General features: G+C 45.0%; 1 protein-coding gene across 19 annotated transcripts in view; it reads left to right on the top strand.

Annotated features, from left to right (window-relative positions):
* The window catches only part of CAMK2G (calcium/calmodulin dependent protein kinase II gamma), a 161630-nt gene that overhangs the window by 59266 nt on the left and 78739 nt on the right, over positions 1-23625 (top strand). For all 19 annotated transcript variants that reach the window (XM_081864311.1, XM_081864314.1, XM_081864316.1 and 16 more), the window contains exon 3: positions 4992-5051. In XM_081864311.1, the coding sequence (XP_081720437.1) occupies positions 4992-5051 (60 nt within the window). The remainder of the gene's footprint in view (positions 1-4991; positions 5052-23625) is intronic.

Below are 23625 nucleotides of genomic sequence, written 5' to 3'. Positions count from 1 at the left end.
TGGGTGGTTGCATGCCTTATTTCTGACAAGAAGAAACAAGGTGTGCTCACTTCCATCCTGTTCAAACCTCTCTACAGCTGCCCTGCCCCACTCCAAGGGCTGAAAAAGCTTACCAAAGGGCAAGAGGAGGCAGCAGGTGTTACCCAGCCCCAGTGAGGTGTGTGTTTCTGCCTGATATTCTGGGACTTGTAGTTCTGGTCCCTGGTAAAAAGTTCTGGGCCCTAGGTGGAGGAGGCAAAGTGTTAGACACACACTGATTTGTTTATATAATTGGAATACCTGAAAGACCACGGCCATTTTGAGGCTGCAGTTGTCTCTATTGCTAGGTTGCTGATGCCATCGCCATATTTTACTATAAGTAGGCTATTATTGACAAACTTTGGAGATATTGTCCCAGGAATAAATCCATATTGGTTGATTGCTTTAATGAAAATAAAAGTTTGCAGGTGACAGCATAGGCATGAACTGCCAGTCCATTGCAGGAGCTGGGATGGAATACAGAACCCTCCCAATATTCCTTTTGTGGGCAAGTACTTAAAATTTGGGATGCGGGTGGCACTGTGGGTTAAACCACAGAGCCTAGGACTTGCCAGTCAGAAGGACGGCGGTTCGAATCCCCGCGACGGGGTGAGCTCCCATTGCTTGGTTCCTTCTTCTACCAAGCTAGCAGATTGAAAGCACACCAAAGTGCAAGTAGATAAATAGGTACCGCTCCAGCGGGAAGGAAAACAGCGTTTCTGTGTGCTGCTCTGGTTTTCCAGAAGCGGCTTAGTCATGCTGGCCACATGACCCGGAAGCTGTACGCCGGCTCCCTCGGCCAATAAAGCGAGATGAGCGTCGCAAGCCCAGAGTCGGTCACGACTGGACCTAATGGTCAGGGGTCCCTTTACCTTTATGTTTACTTAAAATTTGAAATGCATTGTCTCAAAAGCTGATAATGGAAGGGGGCAGCCAAGTGGATTGTTCTGAGTTTGGTTTCAAAGTCTATAACTGCAGGCATTCTGGTGGTCACATGAGCTTTTGGAATAAGCATTTGGATTGATGATCCATCTGCATTCCAAGTGAGTCAGTGATGGGGATCCCGAAACCATTTTTTCTTTTTGCGCCTGACCTTTTACAGTGCTTGGTGGCTGATGCCATGGAGTTCCAGGAGGAGTCCCGCACAACCAGAGCGAGCTTGAATTCTTCGCTTTGTGCTTGTCCGCCTGTTTTGTTGCCCTGGAGACAGAACAGCGTGGAATTCTTTCCCCCTGACCAGAAATAGTTTTCCTGTACCTTGTGACTGGAGTGCTTTCCTTCTTGGTTTGCAGCCAGCTGTGTGTATATGTGTGGGCATGCATTTAGATGAGGTAGGTTTCAGGGAGCATAGAGGTCATGGCTCCTTGTTGTAAGCTGTGCATGTGGGTATCGCTATATTCTACCCTACATCTCTTGCCTCCTGCTTCTCAAGAGGGTGTAAGTTTCCCTGCAGCAATTGCTCTTGATTTACATCGCCTGTGGCATTTCACTGGTTATGTCATGTCTGCTGAGGCTGTGAGCTGGTCAGCTGTCCATCTTGGCTGGCTAGCTGAGCAGCACGTGGTAAGTCTCCATCCCTCTCCTGATCAGCTGTTTGCTTCCCTGCATTGTTGCCCTAAGAAACAGGTTCACTGCAAACATAACTCACCCATTGGGCCAACATGATCGCCATCAGTTTATCGGAAATTAGTTTTTCAGCAGTGGACATCACCTACAGATCTTTGGGTGGTGACAACAGGCACAACTCTCCTCTAGTGAGAGAAGGGTCTGTTTTTTACAATTGATCATCACTTTCATCAGCAGGTTTCTTAAAAATGGTTGCTGAATCTTGACAGGTGAGCATTGAGAGAGGGTTCAAGGTTACAATAATAAAGTTTTTAGGAGTAGGTGGATAGAGACTTCTTCATAAAGTGCTTAAAGTCATCCCTTTAGCGTGTGCTGTATTTTCTATACTTCTCCTTTCAAGTGGTTGGCATGTGTTGGCTAAGTTTTTAGTCCCCTCACTGTCCAGCCCTCCTTTGGCCCAATATTTTTTATTCAGGGAAAACCTTGGAAACTTTCCCTTTTATGGTATTTAAAAAGATAGCTGGGTGTACTAATCAAGCAGGAAATAATAATGCACAGGACAGATTTATATGCAGGTACATGTTTCACAAAGGTTTATAAATTGGAGCTCTTCATTTCTGTAGTTGTGGAATGCGGTATGTAAATCTTTATCTATTGTTGTTGGTTTCTTGAAAAGCATATTTCTAGCCCTTATAGTTTGTGTGATTAATGACAAATAGAATGGGCAATTAAAATTTTTTTTTGTAGGTTGTGGTACTCTTATGGCCTGTTCTTGGCGCATGGTCACTTCTCAGTCCCTAATCCATATACATATATCTGCAGTCACATACTGAAACCTTCTGCCCTTCCTGTGAGCCTGTGTCCAGCTGTATGAGCAGTTTGCTGGCCAAAATCCCAAGCCAACACTTTCCATAGAAGCAGGTTTGCATTTGTTTGTGCATGCAGACAAAAAAGGGGGCCCCCAACATTTAACCCCCAGGAGCAGGTTGAAGATGCAGGCCATGCGCAATGAAGGCTGAGATGAGCACATCAGATTCCGGGTGGGGAGTGGTATTAATATTTTTGGAACATTCACACAGGCTACTACCTGCCTTCAGAAAACTAACCCATGAAGAGGGGGAAGTATCCTAGCAGGGTCTTCTCACTGAAGACCTACTTTTGATGGCTTTGTCTTTACATACGGATGGTGGTGTTCAAAAGCATGCCCCGGCCCCCCTATTTGTTGTCTGAAGTGGAAGCATCCAGAATTCTACCACCTTGTTTTGTGTGACACATAGATCAGCTCTGCAGCCAAATCTGCAGCTACATAATGTGCAGAAAGGCTCTTAGGCTATATAAAAGATTAATCAGTATTTTTCTTCCACTGTGTTGGAGTGGCAAAGAACCGCATTGCTCTGCTGTTCAGATGCTGTTCTCATACCTGGTGATCATTGCACTAGATCTTTTGAGGTTCTGCTTGCACAGTTTGCGGCATCTTTTGGGTGCAAGGGAGGAGACCTTCTGATACTTCTGCTCCGTGCTTCTGAAACGCTGCATTTTGATGCAGCTCAAGCACTTTCCCTTCCTTGCCCTGGGATGCTTGATGTGATCCTTAGGACTAATTCTTAGTTTGGGGGAGAAGTATTACTATAGGAAGAGTGGCAGGGTGATGTGACTTTGTGCTGCAATGGTAATAGTACTACTACTGAAATATTTTGCTTCTGAACAGTTTTTGAAGGTGCATGAGACCTCCCTGTCTTGTGTGAAATGGAAGGCCTTCCAAAACCACTAGGCACAGTTGACACTTTTTTGGTGGTAGGTTTTCTCTTACCCATAACAACAGCTCTTTCCTGGGGCTGGAGCTCCTCTTGAAACCCCTCTGCAACCCAGCTTGTTGATCATGAGCCCCTGACTTTGATCTCTCTGACCTGGGAGAGAAAAGCAGGCTCAATATTGGTGCAATAAACGTGTGTGCGTGCTGAGGTTGGAGGCAGTCCCCCTCCTTTACACAAGCAAACAAATCCTGGCATTAACTCTCTACCATTGGCAAGGGGTGAAGCTGCCCAAAGTCAGCACCAGCATTGCTTTTAAAAAAACTCCAGTCTTCCTTGTTGACTTTCAAGCCTTGTTTTCACCTTGCTTGATGATCTTCTCCCTTTTGCTGCTGTTAGAGAAGGGACGTGATCACTGAGTTGACAAATCACTTCTCTGTCTGATCCTTGGTGACTAGAAAGGGCCCTCTGGCATCTTCTCCCTCCCTAACCTCCCCCTTCCCATACACACATCATGTCTGATTTTTCAGGGTTATGGAGAAGCTGCTGCCTTGATGCTTTTTCTTTCTAGTCCAGATGACAACCCTGTTGGAACTGACGTTGCTTTTCTGTTGCGATGAATGTCCTCCTTAGGATATAAAGATAACTGGCAGCACTTCTGTGTCCCCACCTCCAAGCCATTCCACATTACGATTGTGGGTTTAGATTGCCCAGCCTAACCTTCTGTGTATCTGTTCTAGAAACAGGTTAAGGGTGAATTCTTTGGCTTTTGAGACTAGACTCGTTATCCTACTCTCTTCTGTAAACCGTTTCCCAATATCTTTTATTCTTAGTCTTAGTTTTACTCTTTAAATTTGTATACCACCCTTCATCTGCAGATCTTAAGGCCGTTCACAACAATAAATTACAATATAAAAACACAGAATACATAACAAAAACAAAGCAATAATTTCCCCTGATATCAAGTTCTGTTCATGTTTTGCACCAAGGAAACTTAGTTCTACACCCAAATTATACAAATCAACAAAAAGAAGGGCTGCCCCACACATGAGACCAGGTGAGGTGACTGCCTCAGGCTGCAGCTTCCCGAGGGGCAACAGATCCTAATGTTGATCTCCCCCCCCCCACACACCTTGTTCCTGATGTCGATCTTTGGCACTCATCCCTTCTTCCCTGGTGGGAGGAGGGGCTGCCATTTTGGGGTTTGCCTCAGGTGCCAAAATGTCTTGGTCTGGCCTTGACAAAATGTTCATTCAACTGCTTATTCTGAACCCAGAATAATTTGAATTTTAAAGAAAAATACCTAAACACACATTTAAGTATATATGCCTTAGAAAAGATACTCAGGTCTCGTGTATAACTACTGAAAGTCTCACACAATGAAAGAACGGGCCGTCTAAAGCAATTCCTTTCGCATAGAAAAGTACCATGTCATCTGCATGTTAACGCTATCTCTGCCGACCTTCAATATAAATATTGTCAGGGTTGCTTGCCATCCCGGAGGAAGGCATGTTCTGGGAAAGAGAAGGCTGCTCTCAGACATCCGCCACATTCCGTTTGTTGGTGTGTCTGTCTGGTTTTTTGTTTGGATCAGAGCGAGGGCCCTGGAGCAGAAGTTGCCAACTAACTCTTTATTTTATTTTCTCCTACTCTTAGATCACCAGAAACTGGAACGTGAGGCTCGAATTTGCCGATTATTAAAACACCCAAATATCGGTAAGTAGCATGGCAGAAAAGTCTTCAAATTCTTTAGCTCAGCAGGGACAGGAAGCTTGTTGGAATTTTCTCTCCTTGCAAATGGTGAGCAAGCCATTTTGTGGGGGCCAGAGCCAGGTGGGTAGAGAGCGATAACTTGTGCTGGAGAAACATTTTGGGTAGCCTACCTCAGGGTGAGGGGCAGTTACCTCTGTCCTCCTCTTCGAAATACATTTCCTCAGAGAAAGTGCATTTCACCACTATCAGCCCATCCCCTGACCTGTCTCCTCAACTCCTCCACACCCAAGCAGAAGAGAGTGGTTGCCATTACAAAGTGGTTGCACTCCCTTTGGCTTGTCCCTGACTGCTTACTTGGTTAGCTCTGCTCTAGGGTATATTCAATGAAGGGATCCATTACATGAATGAGAACTGCTTGCTGGAACAGACCAAAGCGCAGCTAGCCAGAAAAAGCAAAGCATGAAGGTCACATACTTCCTCTTCCCTCCCTAGTAGGTGATATTCAGAGGTATACTGCCCCTGAAATATGGAGGTTTCATTTAGCTGTATGACTGACCACTGTTTATAGAGCCCCTGTCCTTGTGCATGCACGTGCGCTATCTCTGAAATGAATAGCGTTTTCCTAGAAGAGGGTCTCCGAACTTCATCCTAGCAAACGGAAACTTAGAATGGTGTTGGGCATCCCTGCTGAAGCCTCATAAGTCCAAGGCTTCTGCTCTATGGAAATGGCATTCCAGTGCCCAGCACAGCTCCTTACCCATTTCCATAAGGACTTAAGAAGAGCCTGCTGGATCTAGTTAGAGGCCTGTCTGGACCAGCATCCTGTTCTTACAGGGGCTGAACAGACACCTGCCTGTAGTTTCTAGCAACTGGAATCCAGAAGTATATTGCCTGCAACAGTGGAGGTAGAACATAGGAGGTAGAACATCAGGTCTAGTAGCCTTCTCCTCCATGGATTTGTCTAATTCCCTTTTAAAGTCACTCAAGTAAATGGCCACCATAGCCTCTTGTGGGAGTTAGTTCCACAGTTTGTTTGAAGACGTACTTCCTTTCTTCTGCCCCAAATCTTCCAGCAGTCAGCTGCCCTGAGTTGTGGTATTGTGAGAGAGGAAGGAAAACTTCTATCCTATCCCCCCATGCCATGCATAATTACTTGCCTTTCCTCCAAACGAAAAAGTCCTAAAGGGTGAAGCTTTTCCTTCCCATTGATCATTTTGGTTGCCCATTTCTGAACCTTTTTCAACTATACTGTGTCCTTGTTGAGGTGGCCAGAACTGTACACTGTACTCCCAAGTGTGATCACACCATACATTCCTATAATGACATCATGATATTGGCAGTCCTATTTTCAGTTCCTTTCCTATTTATCCCTAGCATGGAACTGGGCTTTTTCACAGCTGCCGCACACAACTTGACCTTCTGGCTCTGCTTCAGCAAGGCTTGTTCTTCTGTATGCTTGGCTATTTTATCTCTTACCGCTTTTTATCAGTATAGCTAGAACTTATGTTTAAGCTAACTGGCCTGCAAGTTCCAGTATCTCCACTGGATCCCTTTTTAAAAAAAAATGGTGTGACCATCAACCATTGGTTTCCAATGTTGTTGGTTTTTTGTGCCATGGGCCACTTGAAAATTTCTGAGGATATTGGTGGACCACTTGATGATTTTCCCACTACCCTATCCACCCATTGTAGTGATTCACTGTCGTGTGCTGTGCTAGATGCTGTATGAGTCTTAATTGTAATTTCATTGATCCTGTTGTTTATTGCATCTTGTACCTTATTGTATTCCATGGAATTTAAATTGTAATGCTATAAGATGCAACATAAGAAATAAAAGAACCAGTAAAAGTGCAGCTAAAATCAATATGAATATTTAGTGTGATGGAAGTGCTGTCTCCCATTTTCAGCCACCAACCTGAATGAATATGGCAGACTGCTGCCGGAGAGCCCCTGGCCTAGAATTTAATCCCACCATAATTTTGCCTCTGTTCCTCAGACTCCCTGTAAAAAAGTTAGTTCAGGCGCAGGGATCTGACGTGGTTCCTTTTCCTGGTCATGGTGCTTCCATCTCTTAATTCCCCACACATGCCTCTCTCAGCTAACTCAGTGTTTTTCCCTTTTTAAAAAAACAACAACAGCAAACTAATTCTGGAACTACGAAGCAGGGAACTTTGGAGTCTGGCTTGCATATATTTCTGGCTTCAGGAAAATAATTTCCTCTTCTCCCAGACATTTGATTGATTTTCCCGCACAGCTTTGTCGGGCATCTTTTAATTAATTAATTTGATGGTGATCATGCTGATGTTGGGGAATGTGGGGTTTTTTTATTGTTCTATGAAGTTGTGTGTGATCATGTTTGGTGCTTTGCTGCTTGTGTTTTTAATCTCATATGTGATTCCTCCCCCCCCCCCCCCGCCCACCTGCCCTCCTATTTATATTTGTATCTTTACTTTTGCCTTTGGACTCTTTTGTATGACATGATGAGCAAATGAGTAGATAATTTTCAAAGGCCGTAAAGGGCTGTGCTGTCATATGCTTGGGAGACCTTACTGTCACCCTGCTTTGGAAGTTCATAGCTGCTTGCTCTTTAGGTTACAACCCAAAGATCTAGTCTGATTTCTCACTAACATGTGGTGAGGACTTTGTACTAGCAATGGTGCAAACTTCTCCTGCAAATCTCCTCCTGCCTTCCACCTACTGGCTTATCAGTCTTCCTGCTCTGGTGGTGCAGATATGAGACTGAGCCAGAGGAAGGTACCTCTCTCCTGGCTCCCTTCTCTGGTGCCTCTCATGTAGCCATGGTTGTGAGTCACTAGCCAGGAATATTGAGGGAAACTACATTTCCCAGGGCTGCTAATAAGCGCCAGCAGCACTGGGGAAACTGCATTTCCCAGTAACCCTAGTTGGAAGCTGTAGAGATCTTCAATAGGGCTGGGGAGACCGAATTTTGAGAAGTGTCTGGAAACCTCTGCTGGCTCAGAAGAGCTGTCTGAATCCAGTTGTTTTCACCATGCAACTTCCTTGTTCAGAGAACTATACCAGCTCCAATTCAGACTGGCCATTATGACTCTTGAAAGACTTCTTCCATATGAACCCAGTTCCCTCGTTAAGAATTTCTAGAGAGGCTCTTATTTCTGTCCCACCACCATCTGAGTTGCATTTAATGATTGGGACATGAGAAAGTGTCTTCTTTATGGCTGCACCGAAGTTGTGGAACCCTCTTGCCTCCTCCCCAAAGGCTTTCCACCACAGTGCAAAAATATATTTTCTTCCCTGTCAAGCATTAGTTCTGGCAGCCTAAGCTTTCTGTCCTAAGCATTTTAATCTAAATCTGTTTTATCTGCTCCCCCCCCCTTTAGTTTGGTTATTGTGTGCGTTTCACTGTTTTGTGCGTTCCTAAGGCATTTTCCAAAATGTAAAGGCAGGTAGAAGCTTCATTAAAATAAAGTGGGGAAAAGCAGATGAGTAAGTGGACAGTTGTAGAAGAAAATGTCAGACAAGGAAAGAATTAAGCATAGCCCTGCAGATGCAACAGACACACTCTTCCACACCCCACTCAATGCTTTGAATGCCATGGGTTTGGGAATCCTGCTTTTGCCGCCAAATAGGCAGTTTACAAACCTGCTCCCCAACAAAGGTGATGTGCTGTAAAAGAACCACACCAGCGAGCCATTCCCTATGTATGCATCCATTGCTGCACAGTCCAAATTGTTGAACAGGGGACTTGTTGCCTAATATACTCATCCTCCACTGAACTCTTGGGACTCACCCCACATCCATTCCATGGCTCCTCTCCCTGAGCATTCATTTGAAGTCTTGCATTCAGAAGATCCAGAAGTCTCAGATGCAGAGCTCTTAAGCTGCCAGTTCCCTGCCCCTTTGACCATTAGCTTCTGTAAATGGGGAGAGCTGATTGTCTTTTATTTCTACTCTGCAAGTTCCTTTGTCTGTTGCTGGAGAGCTCCACTCACTCTGGGCCTGTGTTTCCATGGTTATCATCCTGTGAGCAGGTTTATTTCCTGTCACCCCAAGGAACAGGGAGCAGGATAATTGTTCGCTTGGAGGGTTCGCTGAAGGGCTGCAACAAGTGGTGGGATCGTGGGAACAAACCTCAACTTGAACTGGGGGAAAAAAGAGAGGAAAAAATAAAGTTCGGTTTTGGGGACAAAACCATGTTATTTACTGAATCTGCCAAACAGCATTAGGATTGTTGCTTGTTCCACAGCTTTGTGGAAAGCTGCCCATCATGTCAGTCTCTTTGTGGTGCACCATTGGGGAAGGCGGGGGTGTGTGTGGTAAAGCGACCTCTCTCTCTCTTTTAAGCAAGGGAAAAGAAAGCCCCAGTTTGGATTTCCTCTGTTGCTTTGGAAAGCTAAGTTGGCAGGATTGTACTTCTGAAGAAGATCACTTTAAGTCACACCCAACCTCGTTTATGTCTGCAATAAAGTGTTCCTAGAAAAAAAGGGCTACCACTAGAAGCAGCAGGCTCATTTCCCCCTCTGAAATACCAAATGCAATTTACCTGAAGGCCTGGCATTTTTACGCCAGTGCCATGCCTGCTTGCCAACAGTAGCCAGTGATGTGGAGCCAGAGGGAGAGGAACACACTACACTGCATGAATTGTATACTAGGTTTTTCAGAGGGGACGAGGGGACGCTGCATGGGGCTGCAGTCATGCCAGCCAACTTTACAAATGGAAGAGGACATCCAAGTTGTTTTCTCTCTAGATATGCGATCTCTCCCCCTCTTTGAGAGCCAGTGTGGTGTAGTGGTTAAGAGCGGTAGACTCGTAATCTGGGGAACCGGGTTCGTGTCTCCGCTCCTCCACATGCAGCTGCTGGGTGACCTTGGGCCAGTCACACTTCTTTGAAGTCTCTCAGCCCCACTCACCTCACAGAGTGTTTGTTGTGGGGGAGGAAGGGAAAGGAGAATGTTAGCCGCTTTGAGACTCCTGAAGGGGAGTGAAAGGCGGGATATCAAATCCAAACTCCTCTTCTTCTTCTTCTTTCCTCTTGCCCCAATTGCAGGATTGTAATGTGTGGGGCATGCTGATTTTGAGGGATGGCACTGTTTTATTTGTAACCTTTTAGTTTAACAACAACAACAACATTTGTACCCTGCCCATCTGACTGGGTTTCCTGAGCCACTCTGAACAGCTTCCGGCATATATAAAAACGTAATAGAGCATTACACATTAAAAAGCTTTTCTGTACAGGGCTGCCTTCAGATGTCTTCTAAATGTTATATAGTTACACATCTCCTTGACACCTGACGGGAAGGCGTTCCACAGGGTTCCACCATCAAGCATTGCCACCGTCATGTTAATTCCTTAATGCCGTAGGCGAGCTAGCCTTGAGCTGATGCTTTATCTCTTCCTGGGAAAATGTAAATTTGTTTTATTAAGCTAGCGCTGACATTTAATGCTTGCCTAGGAAGAACTTGGGCAGGGACACGGGTGGCGCTGTGGGTTAAACCACAGAGTCTAGGACTTGCTGATCAGAAGGTCGGCGGTTCGAATCCCCGCGACAGGGTGAGCTCCCGTTGCTCGGTTCCTGCTCCTGCCAACCTAGCAGTTCGAAAGCATGAAGTGCAAGTAGATAAATAGGCGGGAAGGTAAGCAGCGTTTCCGTGCGCTGCTCTGGTTTGCCAGAAGCGGCTTAGTCATGCTGGACACATGATCCGGAAGCTGTACGCCGGCTCCCTCGGCCAATAAAGCGAGATGAGTGCTGCAAGCCCAGAGTCGGCCATGACTGGACCTGATGGTCAGGGGTCCCTTTACCTTTTAGGAAGAACTTAGTGCAGGCAACAGGTCCAGGTATGATGCCTTGGGAAACCAAATGAGAAACTTAAATGGACTGAAGCTGAGTATAATTGAACCACGTTAACTAGGAAGCTTTGACTCTGGTATTGGGCTTCATGCCTCTTCAACCTTCGTGTGTGCTCTTGAATGGGGCATCAGTCCAGTGTGTGATAGAAGTGGTTCTGAATTTTAGATTTACTGAACATAATGGCACAGAGGTCTTTCAACCTCTGTAAATAATAAATAAAAAAAAAATGAAGGAAAAATCATTGTGCCGACGGAGTATTTTCCTTAGTTTTAATGTTGAATACAATCATCAATTTCTATTATACCGGCCAAGCTACCAATTTCCTTAATTTTTCTGAGTCTAGAAACGTGATATATTGCTCAGCTGGTTGCCATTGCTGTTGTGGGGTAAAAGTTGGGCCCCTGTCACTTTGGATCGTAGTGCACAGAGTACTTTGCAGAATGGTTAATCTGGCTTTGCACCGTAAACATTGAACCGTAAAGTGGTGAGATGTTGAAAATATAAGAACAACATCTAAGGATTCAACACATTTTTTTGCTCTGGGAACTCATTTGACAAAATACCCTTGGGGTATTACAGTTTTTCCTTTCCCCATTTTTTCTTTGCATCACATAATTAATACTTATATTCAAATTGGAAAAACTCTTGTGGTCAGGAGTCCTCAAATTGTGGTTGACTTTGGCAGTTTACTACCAAAAAAGAGTGATTGTCAGCCCCCCCCCCGCGCCCACAACTGCCTTGCCCCTTACCTCGTGTTGCACCTTTAGAACTGTGAGGTCACAGTCCCCTTCTCTCCTCGCCCCTCAAAATTAAAGCTTGTGAGGGGTGGGTGTGCAATTGCTGCAGTGGCGTCCCCCCACCCCACCCCCAGCATGAGAAAAGCTGTAAGATTTATGCTTGCCATGTTGTGTTTTTGAAGCACTTGGAGTCTCTCAGAAGTACAATGTGATTGCCCAGGATTCCAGGTCACTCATCCAGCACCCAGACTTGCCATTTGACCCTCTTGGACCAGAAAGATGATAAAATTCCAGTTCCAGTTAACCCTTGCTTGAGCAACAAAGCTCTTTCTTTGCCCTGGTGCGTTCTGTATCCTTTGACTATCTTAGGTCCTGACTTTCGGCTTGCCATTTTCTTCTGCTTCCTGGTTTTGTCCTTCAAGCCGGGTTTTCTTTTTAGTTCTGAATGTTGGTTTCAGCCCACAGCTACTGGTTCCTGGCTTAATGGAGACTGCCGCTCAGAGCCCAGTCCTGACAGTCACAAATAATGATAAAAATGGATAGCAGCACATAAACCAGTTCGCTCCAGCTCCCCCTTTTAACATATAAGAAGACATAAATAGCCCATGTATATATGCAATAGTTCTGAATATACAATGCGATATAGCAATTTTACACAACAGTTATGAATTTGCACTCTAAACTGCAGAGATACCTTTCACTTAAGTCTTCATCATGAAAACGAGGAAAATACGAATCTCCTATTGGAGTAAGCATCACTGAGTCACTGTGTTCACCTCTGTATATATCAGTGAAGTAATTTTTGAACTGTTCATGCAAATTAAAACACTGCAAAAAAAACCCCACAATCCACTCAGATGAAGGGTTGGCTGCACCAATAGATCGATCTTTTCTGATGAGTTCAGCTAGGAGAGCTGCAAATGTACGCTCTTCTCATTCCAATTAACAGGCTGCAAATAATACCTAGCTTTAGGGTAGGGATGGGCAACCTGTAGCTCTCCAGATTTTGCCAGACTATAGCTTTCATTGACCCTGTCTGTTGCACAGGCTGATGGGGGCTGGAGTCTGAAATCAACTAGAGGGCCACAAGACCCTCTTCCCCACTTTAGGGTATTCTTTAGAGATGATGATGATTGCTGTAGATTGGCATGTGATCAACCAGTGGACCATAATCTACCCATCTCTGTGGAAGGACAAGAAGGGGGTGTGAAAGGAGCTATGGCTAGTAAAGGCAGCTCAAAAGCCAAGTGCATTGTTTGCAAATAAGTCAGGGAGGATAAATTCTTCTTTTTGTGCATAACTTCACTAAAGCATGATTTGCAACCAGTTCACTCTCGCATTCATCATGAGCACTCTCTTGCTGGCCACCATCCAAATGGAGATTATTTTTACTACATTCTGTTTTGTGGGTTTGAGAAGAGGGGAGAGACTGTCTTCCCTTAACCCTTTAATGTTTTTTTTATTTTAATGTTGGGTGCCTCCTGACCCTGTGTAATTAATCTTGTAATATTGAGACAACAGCGCATATAAATAAGTATATGGTTTTTGTGTGTTCAGTTCTCCAAATGGGCGTGGGAATATGAGTAATATCCAGACAGTGGTGGTGGGAATAATCTCTGGACATTTGGGAAAGGCCCAAATATCCCTTGGCTACCCTCTTGTCACAATGGCAGGTTAAAATAATTAACCTTGCCAGCTGTGAGGTTGCCCTTCTTAATTGTGGATCTGGCAAGTAGTGTGTACACAGCACAACATGTTGGAAGCATTCTTTTCTTTCTGGATTAGAAAGCAGGGCTAGAAAGGGAATCTCTTTGCTACTTCCTCACCCACCCCTATTGAAATGTGAGCTGGAGCCAGAAGGAGAAGACTTCTCTAGGAGCCCACAGTGCCCAATGGCTTGGCCATGTCATGCTAGGCCTTCCAAGGTTGTCTCTGGTCAGGAGAGCTTCCTGACAGTGAGAACTCTTGCAGGACTCTCCTTCCTTGGAGGCAGAGGTTGGATGGCCATCCATCATGGATGCTTTAGTTGAGATTCCTGCATTGCTGGGGGTTGAACTAGGTGACCCTCAGTGTCCCTTCCAACACTACAGTTCTATAATGCTATCTGTGTTCACCCCCCCCCTTCCTTCAAGTAGCTCAGAGTTCCCTCCTCACAATTTTTGTAATCGCATCAAGAATCCTGTGAGAAAAATTATGCTGAGAGATGGTAACTGGCCCAAAGTGAGCTCCACCTTGGTCAAAATCCAATCCTCTGCCCACCAGCATTCATGGGTACTGAGGGTGAAGTGGAACCTGGAATCAGAAAGCAGCAATAACCCAAACTCATAACATGCAATTTTAGAGACCAGTGCTTCTGTAAGTAGGAGGAGTATTTCATAGGCAGGAATCCATTTCCCAACCTTGAAAGTTTGCACGGAGCCTCTTCCTTGAGTTTAGAGTGTCCAAACTGCATTTAAGATGGATTCAGAAGCAGAGAATTTTTGAGAACAGCTTGGGAAACTCTGGCTCCTGACATCCTTCAGTTTCGTGCCCCCAGTTTCTCCCTTCGCAAAGCAACATCAATGGACTTTTGCATGCCAGTATGCTAAGCCAGCGTTTGTGCCCCATGCTTTCTGCATGGGGTGACTCCATTTTTCCCGTGTGAACCTGGAGTCATGAGGGAAGGGCACAGGACCTGCTATTGAGTCCCTTTTGATAGGAGACACAGTTTGCTGTTTTCCCAGCTCTGGCTTTGAATAGTTGTGCCTTGGAATGATCTCACAGCTGCTGAAGAGAAGGCTGGGTTGTCATGGTTCCAGGAGTTGTTTGTAGGGTAAAATAGTAATCTTCATTCCCTCCCCTACTTGGTATCAAACCTCCCCCTCTGCAAAAACACTTCCCAGGCAACACATTGCGCTGGGAGATGTGGCGGAGATATCAGAACAAGTTGTTTGAGGAAGTTTTGAATTCTCCTTTCTTGGAAGTTTTAGGAGGGTGGCCAATGTAGCATAGTAAATAGAATTCTGCTTGTTGGGGTGGGAGATTTGGCATGGTGAGATCGGAGGTACATTGGAACTCTAATTTGCGGGGGGCTTAATAAGGTTTGTTGCCTAAAAATTAAAGAATCTGTCCCCCCCCCTTGCTTTTTAGCTCAACTTCTTAACTGGTGGTAGGCAGGAGTAGATTTTGGGTGGCACAAATGATACCACCCTCTCTCTTTCATATTAAAATTAGGTTTCTTTCAAGTACTTTCTTGGATCTGTATATCCTTATTTTTCCTCCTTATCTCCTTCCACATTTATCTTTGTATTAGTATGGGAATTATCTGTCTTCTGATTGAGCCTTTGGGCTCCTGTGTAATATCTTATCTTGGTCTTTGCCAGAAGTTATGTCTCAACTGCTCAGCATCTCTGGGTTGCTATTGCTTCTCTTCATGCCTTCCAAATTTTAATGGGACTGCTGAACTTACTGCCAGTCTCACAGCCAGCAGACAAGGTTTCCTTAAAACCATAGGAGAAGACAATGCAGACTTTGAACATCTATCTTTTTTTGGCTGGGCATTCCCAGGAAAAAAGAGGCTATCAGAAAGGCTAAAAGAAACGTAAGCTGAAACACTACTAGCAAGGTAGCTTCAGCCTCCATCACTCATTTGGCCATTTTAGTAGAGATGTAGAAATCGTTCGTTTCCACAGTATTTATTTCTTCCACACGTTTGGGACACTTACCAACAAAACGGAGAGGCACCTATGCTAGCCTGCTTTATAGAATAAATTGGTAAAAAGTCCCATAGCATCTTAAAAGACCAACAATCTCCTAACAATACTATTTTAGGACAGACATGTGTCCTATTTTATGGTAGAGAGAGTGTGCTTCTTTTTAAGATGCTGGCTGTCATCTACAGTTCTTGTAAGTACGGTGGTACCTTGGTTTAAGAACAGCTTAGTTTATGAACAACTTGGATTAAGAATGCTGCAAACCCAGAAGTAGGTGTTTTGGTTTGTGAACTTTGCCTTGGAATAGGAACATGTTTCGCTTCCTGTTGAGTGTGTTCCATTTGTAAATTGAGTCCTTCTGCTATGGGAAAGCACGCCTTGGTTTATGAACGTACTTTCGGAACGGATTAAGTTCGTAAACCAAGGTACCACTGTACAGTAGAACCTCGGTTTTCGAACGTAATCCGTTCCAGAAGACCATTCGACTTCTGAAACGTTTGAAAACCGAGGATCAAAGGGCTGTCAGCAAAGTCTATGGTGAAAATTGAGAAACGCGTCTCAGAAGCCGTTCAACTTCTGAGGTGCATCCGAAAACGGAAGCATTCACTTTTCAGCGTTCGGCTTCCAAGACGTTCAGAAACCACTCTAATGTATGTCTTTTTAAAAAAAAAAAAAAAAAAAAAAAAGGTTAGATATTCAGGGCATATTTTTAATTTATCAAAATGCTTTTAATCAGTTAGTTGATTAAACACTGGTGCCCTAACTTTAATGATAACTTACTGATGCTCCTTGGGCTAAAGCTACCCAAACAGACAACAAATGGAAGGAAAGGGTTGCCATCTCTTAACTTTCGAATCTCCTGGAATCATGTTTGCATCTTCCAAAGTCACTGCATTATAAATTGAATTATTTTTCCTCGTATTTTTCCACGGATGATTTATTAGGTGATAATTTTGTTAATTATGTCTGCAGGAAGCTGGTTGCCAAACGATTCCATTGTCATTCAGTGAACCTCCTACAAGGTCCACCCTGCTTTCGAAAGTGTAGCATTCTATTCTAGCTGGCCAAAAGTAATTTTGGTGCTAGAGGTGAAAAATGCACCCCCTCCCCTCTCCTTTACAATTCTCTGGAACGTTACCCCTACATGCTTTCTTTCTTGTTTTATTATTAATCAGATTTATAACCCGCCCTTCAACCCAAGGGTTCTCAGGGTGGTGAGCAACAGTTCATAAAAATATGACACATCAGTACAATATTAAAGTATTAAAATGAACAATATTATATAACAGAAATCCAACAGCAAAAACATGTCACATAAATCAGCGTCTCCAGAGACCCGAATAAAAAGATTTGTCTTGCTGTCTAAAAACAGCAGAGGGAATGCTCAGACCTCCAGGGGAAGGAAATTCCACATCCAGGGTGCCACAACAAAGGAGGCCCTTCTCTGCACTGTTACCTTGCAAACTACAACTTCTCCTGGAAGTGAAAGCAGGGCCTTCCTGCAGATCTTAAGCAACAGGTTGGTAGGGACTGGGAGAGGCAGTCTTTCAAATAGCTGGGCCTCAAGCCACGTAGGTGCTGAAGGTTGGTTTGATTTGGGCCGGCTGGCAAAAATAAGCAGGATTGGCTGGGAACTGACGCCTTACACAAACAGCAGTGATTCTGACTTGACTCCCCCTTTTCCATCCTCAGTGGTGTCCCAAATTTCTCGACTCCTTTTTTTCCTTTTAGTAGAGGGCTCTTCAGTTGTGTCTTGGGTGTTTCTGCTGCCAATGGTTGCCTTTGCAATGGATCTCTTATGTGCAAGGATCTGCTGAAAAACAGGATGAGTTTCTTCAGTTTGGACAAGGCAGGCAGTGCACGTTTTTTTGGGGGGGGGGGTTGGCACGGTAGACAGGAAGTTCTTAACCCCCTTTTTATCCCTGGTGTGGCTTGGTTGGTTGGGGTGCGTGTTGGTTGGGGGAAAGAGGGTTCATCCCAAGGAACTAGTGAATAATTGCACACGGTGTCCTGTTAGCTAACCATCCTTATGTCACCCGTTACCACTCCAGCGAAGCCCGTCATTAGCTGTTGGAGCAGATGATTTACAAAGGATTATTTGCATTACACATGCTAATGCTTTTTAATAGCAAACTTTTAATTAAAAGGAAAGTCTTTCTGGAAGCTGCCTTAGCAGCTGCAGCAAAACTCTGCCCGTTTTAATATAATTAGGGAGAAGCTGGGGGTGGGAAGCTGAGCTGCCCTTGACAGCCAAAGCTGAACAGTGAACTCCTACTGGGAACCTGTATCTTGGTGTGCAATGGGGAGTCTTGCTGGCAATGGGTGTGGCGGGGCTGTTCACAGCCTCTTCCATGCGCGTTTCTGGCTGTGTTGGGATAATGAGCAGTTGGGGAAAATGGCGAGTGGGTGGCGGCCATCTGTGTCAATGTGTGTATCAGTTGCATTGCTGATGATGATAGCACTCACTTTGCCGTCTGTCAGCCTGTGTGTATTCTATATTTGTAGCTTCAACACATCCTTAATGCTGAGTGTAGTATTTTGAGGTGGGGACGGTGGCAGTAGATTGGCGGGCGGGCGGGTGGAAGGGAATAGGCTGGAGTAAATTCATTCTGGTTGTTCTTCTTATCCCATCTCCACTCAATTTGCTGCAGTAGTTCAGTAGGGCAACTGCCTCCCCGCCCCCCAATAGCTAATGCATGGGGGCAGCGAGAGAGACATTACCGATATGGAGAGATGCAGATTCTGCCTAATGGCTGCCTGGCATGTGCCCAGGGATGAGGTTAGTGCTGACTCTGAGTACCTGGCATTTATACAGAGTGTCTTGTTGCAAAAGGATCGCCAGAGCAATTTGGAGACTACATGACATGGGGAAGGAAGGAAAGAAAGAAAGAAAGAAAGAGAATGTTGGAGTTACTGGGCAAGAAATTGAGATCCCCATTTCAATGCTGCCTTGTCTGTTTGCATCAGCATTTGTTTCACCTAAGCAGCCTAAATGTCACAGAGAGATTCCTACAGTATTGAAATCTGCCCATTTCTTCTTCTTCTTCTTCTTCTTCTTCTTCTTCTTCTTCTTCTTCTTCTTCTTCTTCTCCTCCTCCTCTCTCTCTCTCTCTCTCTCTCTCTCTCTCTGTGTGTGTGTGTGTGTGTGTGTGTGAGAGAGAGAGAGAGAGAGAGAGAGAGAGAGAGAGAGAAAGAGGCGCTTTGTGAACCTCAAGGTTTTGGGTTGTGCGGGTGGAAGAGAGCACTGTATCTGATTGAAAATGAGGGGGCGATGGTGGGTGGCAGAGTTTTTGTGGTGGTTTGTGTGTTGGGGTGTCTGTGTGTGTGTGTGTGTGTGTGTGTGTGTGTGTGTGTGTGTGTTTTAAAGAAAAAAGATGAAAGGAGGCCAGCAGGCTTAATTCGAACTGGAGGATAACCAATGTATTAGGCATAGATTTATTTTACTAATTATTCATTAGTACCGTCAGCATTTTCTGCTTACAAATAACCCAAAACAACATACTGCAGTTAAAATAAAATATGATAACAACAGATTAATAAACTGTACAGGTTGTGAAGAAGGATGGATGTCTTGTCTGTTCTGTATCTTCTGCCATGCCATTTAATTGGTTGACCCTGAGTATTAGGACTGTGATGGGGGAGCAAAATCATTATCTCTCTCCACACAGTAATTCTGTCTGCTTCTGCCATCCTTACCACCACCCCCAACCCACCACACCTCAGATTGCCTCTCTGAATCTAGAACACCTAAAATACTTCAACATTTCCTTGTAGCGAAGGTGCTTCAGCCTCTATCTTATTTTTGGTTGCTCTTTTCTTTACCTTTTCCAGCTCTCTATCCTATCCATTCTGAGATGTGAGCAAACGGAACTGTTCACAATATTCCAAATCTAACTGCTCCATAGATTATATCAAGGCATTATGATATTGGCAGTTTTATTTTCAGAGTTTGGAATTTGCTTGTTTCAAAGCTGCTCGCTTTCATCAGTGCTATTTTTTAATTTTTATTTTAAAGAAAAAAAGGTGGCAGAACTCACAATGAACACCTCCCTTGTTTTCTTACAATAGCAATGACGCCCACCTGAGAGGTGCCGGAACTGAGTTCTGGAGAGTACCGACTGGAAAAAAAATCCCTGGTTTTCATTGAGCTATCCACCAGAACCCAAGTATCTTCTTCCTCGATAGGCGTAGCCAGTTCAGATCTCCATTGCATACGTGAATGTACATCACTTTACACCCATTCACGCTGAATTTATATTTTGCCATGCTGTTGCCCATTCACTCACTTTCCGAGCTGTGCTTTTGAAGCTCTTTCCAGTGGCCTTGTTTATATTAAATTTAGCTAAATTGTTGGGGAAATTAGTGGGTGCACGAGCTACACACTTCTGCAAGCAGCTGAGCAGTCCCTGCTTTTTACTCTTCCTTTCTTAGAGCAAGGAACAAACCATGCAGCAGCTATCTTAGCGTCATATGTGAGCCAACACTCATGGTTTGTTTCTTTCCAAACAAACCATGAACGGGGACCCAAGTTTTTGTCCATTCTTTTGTTTAGAAAGCAATCAACCATGCATGTTTGTTTGCACATAATGCTAAGCCAGCCGCTCCATAGTTTGTAGGAAAGGAGCAGCAAAGTGAGTACTGCTTGGACTGAACAGCCAGCTGATTTCCTTAACTCTGGTCTATAACCAGGCTTACATATGAACAGTGTAAATGGAGTTTATTTAGCAAGGAAGCCCTGGTTGTAAAGAGTTTTTAAAATGTCATTATTGTTAACGTGGTAATTGTTAATTGGGGAAGCAAGTTTCTCTTGCGATTGTCCACCTTCCATAGGTGGTTTTATATTAATTCAATGGGAAGTTGATGGCGCTTCCTATCTGAACAGAAGAAGAGTTTTGATTTGATATCCCGCTTTATCACTACCCTAAGGAGTCTCAAAGCGGCTAACATTCTCCTTTCCCTTCCTCCCCCAGAACAGACACTCTGTGGGGTGAGTGAGGCTGAGAGACTTCAGAGAAGTGTGACTAGCCCAAAGTCACCCAGCAGCTGCATGTGGAGGAGCGGGGAAGCGAACCTGGTTCCCCAGATTACGAGTCCACCTCTCTTAACCACACAGGAGGGATGGGCAGTTCTTTCGTTGAGAATCTCAGTAGGGAACTTTGAAAATATAAGGTACCAGAATCAAGGAGACACAGAACACGGCATTTCCATCTGTAAACGATTTAAAGAAAATGCGACCGACCACTTTTATGACAGAGAATATTGCAAAAGAAGGGCAGCTTAACAATCAACTATCCAGGATGTAGCCTGTTAATTAAATAACAATGAGCTGACTAATCACTTCTAGGTAAATGTCCATTAGCAACAGAACCTCCTGGTACTGGTCTAATCCCTTGGGTTTTTATCTAACGTTGTCTTTCTGAAGAGAGAGGATACAGGGCAGGTGTGCCTACCGTAAAACACACAGAGAGGAGGAGCATTAATGCAACCTGAGGAAAGTCCAAAGCACAGAAATCCACTTCGGCTAATGCTGTGTTCCGTGCAGTATGCCAAGAAGAAATAGCGGTAAATAGTCATTTAGACAGCGGTGTCCAGAAGAACTTCACACACATTCTCAGCCAACCTTGTGACAGTTCTGCAAGGTTGGTTATAGTGGTGTTACCATTAATGCACACAGCCAGAAGGGTGAGATCCTGGTTTGCCTGCTTTAAGGGCACGCAGTGAATTCCTAGATGGGATGGGATTTGAACCAGGACTTCTTGGATCACAACGCTCATTGCCATTTCGCTATGGTACGTGCTTTTAAAGAAATGGACTCGGAAAGGAGGACATCGTCACTTTTCTTTTTCCAGAGCCTTTTGAAGGGCATTCCTTTACCTTCGGATGGCACCTCTCTTTGGCTAATGCTGGACTCAGTAGGGTGTGGCTACAGCTCCATAAGTGCATAGCCAAATTTCCTGCTACTTTGTGTGTTTGTTCTGTTTTCCCTTTCTGTCTTCTTTCCTCCTGTCTTTTGTTCCTCCAAGCCTCTCCCCCAACACCCCCCCCCCGGGCTCCATTTCGTTCTTTTCCTGTTTCTTCTTTGTCCCTACAGTCTTTTTTTGGTTTGCACCCCACCTTCTTTGTTCCCAGAACGGAAGGAGGAGGGCCAACCCCTTGGGGTCCACGGAGAGGGTTGGGCAACAGCAGCATGGTCCCCATGGCTGTGCCTCCTCACAAGTAGGTGCAGGAGTGCTCAGGTGGGTCTGCATTGCCTGTGTGGCCTCCACTTGCACAGCTAGCAGCAGGGGAAACTCCTGGCACTTCCAAGGATTATGACTTCATTGGCATGTCTAATTATATGGCACCTGTTTCCCCTTAGCCCCACCTCCTCCAGGGTCAGCTGAGCATAGCATGACCTCTACTGTGGACAGCCACAGGAACTCTTCACCATCCCAGGGTCACAGACTGAGGAACACTGCTTTGTTGGAAGATGGTGGGCAAGGAAGGCCAGAATCACACCTCCAAGTATGGTTTTGGTGCCAAATTCCCGGGGGTGCAACACAGAAAATGCTGTCCTGGGCAGTTCCTTTGGCTACACCTACTAAACAGACTGCTTGGCACCTAGGACCAGGTCTTTGGCACCCAATGCCACCTTTTCAATAGTCCGCTGCACAGGAGGCAAAGTCTCTTGTAGCTTGTCAAGACGCTGGCAGACATAGATGTTTGCTGAAGCAATCTGAGGTTCAAGCCTATTCCAGGAGAGGCTGTGCCCCACTTGCTGGCAAGGAGGCAAGCTTTTTTAATCCAACTTCTGCCATATCACAGCCTGCTTAGATAGCTGGATTTTGCAGTGTTATGAGTAGCAGAAATGATCTTGTAGGTTATGCTGAATGCAGCTTTCTCCCCTTCTCCCATTGCAGATTTCCCTGGGGAAGAGGAATTTCCAAAATTCTTACAGTGGGTTAAGGGGCTGGTTTCAAGAGAGGTCCAAGGGTCTATTCCACCTGAGTCTGCTAGCCTCCCCTACTGGAAGTGCCCACTTCCAGGGCAATAAACACAAAAGGAGGAAGCACAAATCCAGAGGTGGGTCTGCCCATAAAGGGGGACCAAGCCAGCAAACACCATTAGGAGCAGCTCCTCTTCCTCTTCGTCATCCTCTGCTGTCTGTACAGAGAACATTTCCCTTTTCATCTACACACACAGACACACACACACACAGAGTGAGGTTTTGTTCCTTCCTTCCTTCCTTCCCTTTTCCATTTCTTTCTTCCTTTCTGTTTGGTTTGCTGCAGCCAATCAATACTGGGGCTGTTCCAGTTCGAGAAGAGCTGGAGCTCAATAGGCAATTAAGTGAAAGGAGTGCAATTTCACAGAGAGAAGATGCTGCTTTTGTTTTCAATTAAGTTGCTCTTCCGCTGTACATTGTCCAGATGACCTACTTGTTGAATATTCCATTCTAGCGGCGACCACAAAGCCACCATTCTGCTCTTTACCCTACGCCTCTCTGCTGTGCGCCTTTGCATGCCACTCATCCACTGCCCCACCTAGGTTCTCTGCCCCATCTTAACCTTTTGACTTGCAAGTGTCCTTGTTTCACATTGCCTTGGGCTGTCAGAAACTGGCGACTCCTTGAATGCCCAGTGAAACTCTTTCCTTCTGCCTCAGCAGTTTGCAGCAGCAGCAGCAGCAGCAGCAGCAGCAGCAGCAGAAATGCTAATCCTTGCCCTGACTTTTCCATTTCAGGTTTTCTTTTCTTCCTCCTCCTTTACTTGCAGAATTGCTGACGGCTGCATGCGTCGGGTGTCTCTTCTCGATCTGTGCTGTGGCAGTAGTTCACTTTACATCTGTGCCCATGTTCACATTCACCTTGACTTTATGTCTCGTGTGTGGCCTTTGGGGAATCTGACATATGGATCACCCCCTCTGTGGAATGCTGCTTCCTCGTAGTGTCACTGCAGCAAGGCCTGCTTGGCAGGTTTGGACCAGAGCTCCGTTAATGATGATTTTACCGCAGCGTGGTTTCCTTGATCTAAATTGGCCTGTGGAAGCTGCTAATTGTGCACGGGGCAAAACATACAAGTCTCATACCAGCTTTGCGGCATGGCAATTTAAATTGGGGAACCCCCCTTTCCCCCCACTGGCAAAGCCCTGATTGGATCAGGCTTCGAAAAAAGAGAAAAGAGAGAGAGAGAGCTTCAGTTTCCCATTTGCAAAATGGAGATGAAACTTGCCTTTCTTACTACGTTGTCTTACAGAATACTGAGAGCATTTCTGAATACTCTAAAGCACTATATAAATGTTTGTTGGTACTCGCTTATTAGTGAATGACAACTCACTGCAAC

The sequence above is a fragment of the Podarcis erhardii genome (genome assembly GCF_964252035.2).
Source record: "Podarcis erhardii genome assembly, chromosome: 5".
Lineage (NCBI taxonomy): Eukaryota > Metazoa > Chordata > Lepidosauria > Squamata > Lacertidae > Podarcis > Podarcis erhardii.
This window is presented reverse-complemented; position numbering and strand designations above follow the sequence as displayed.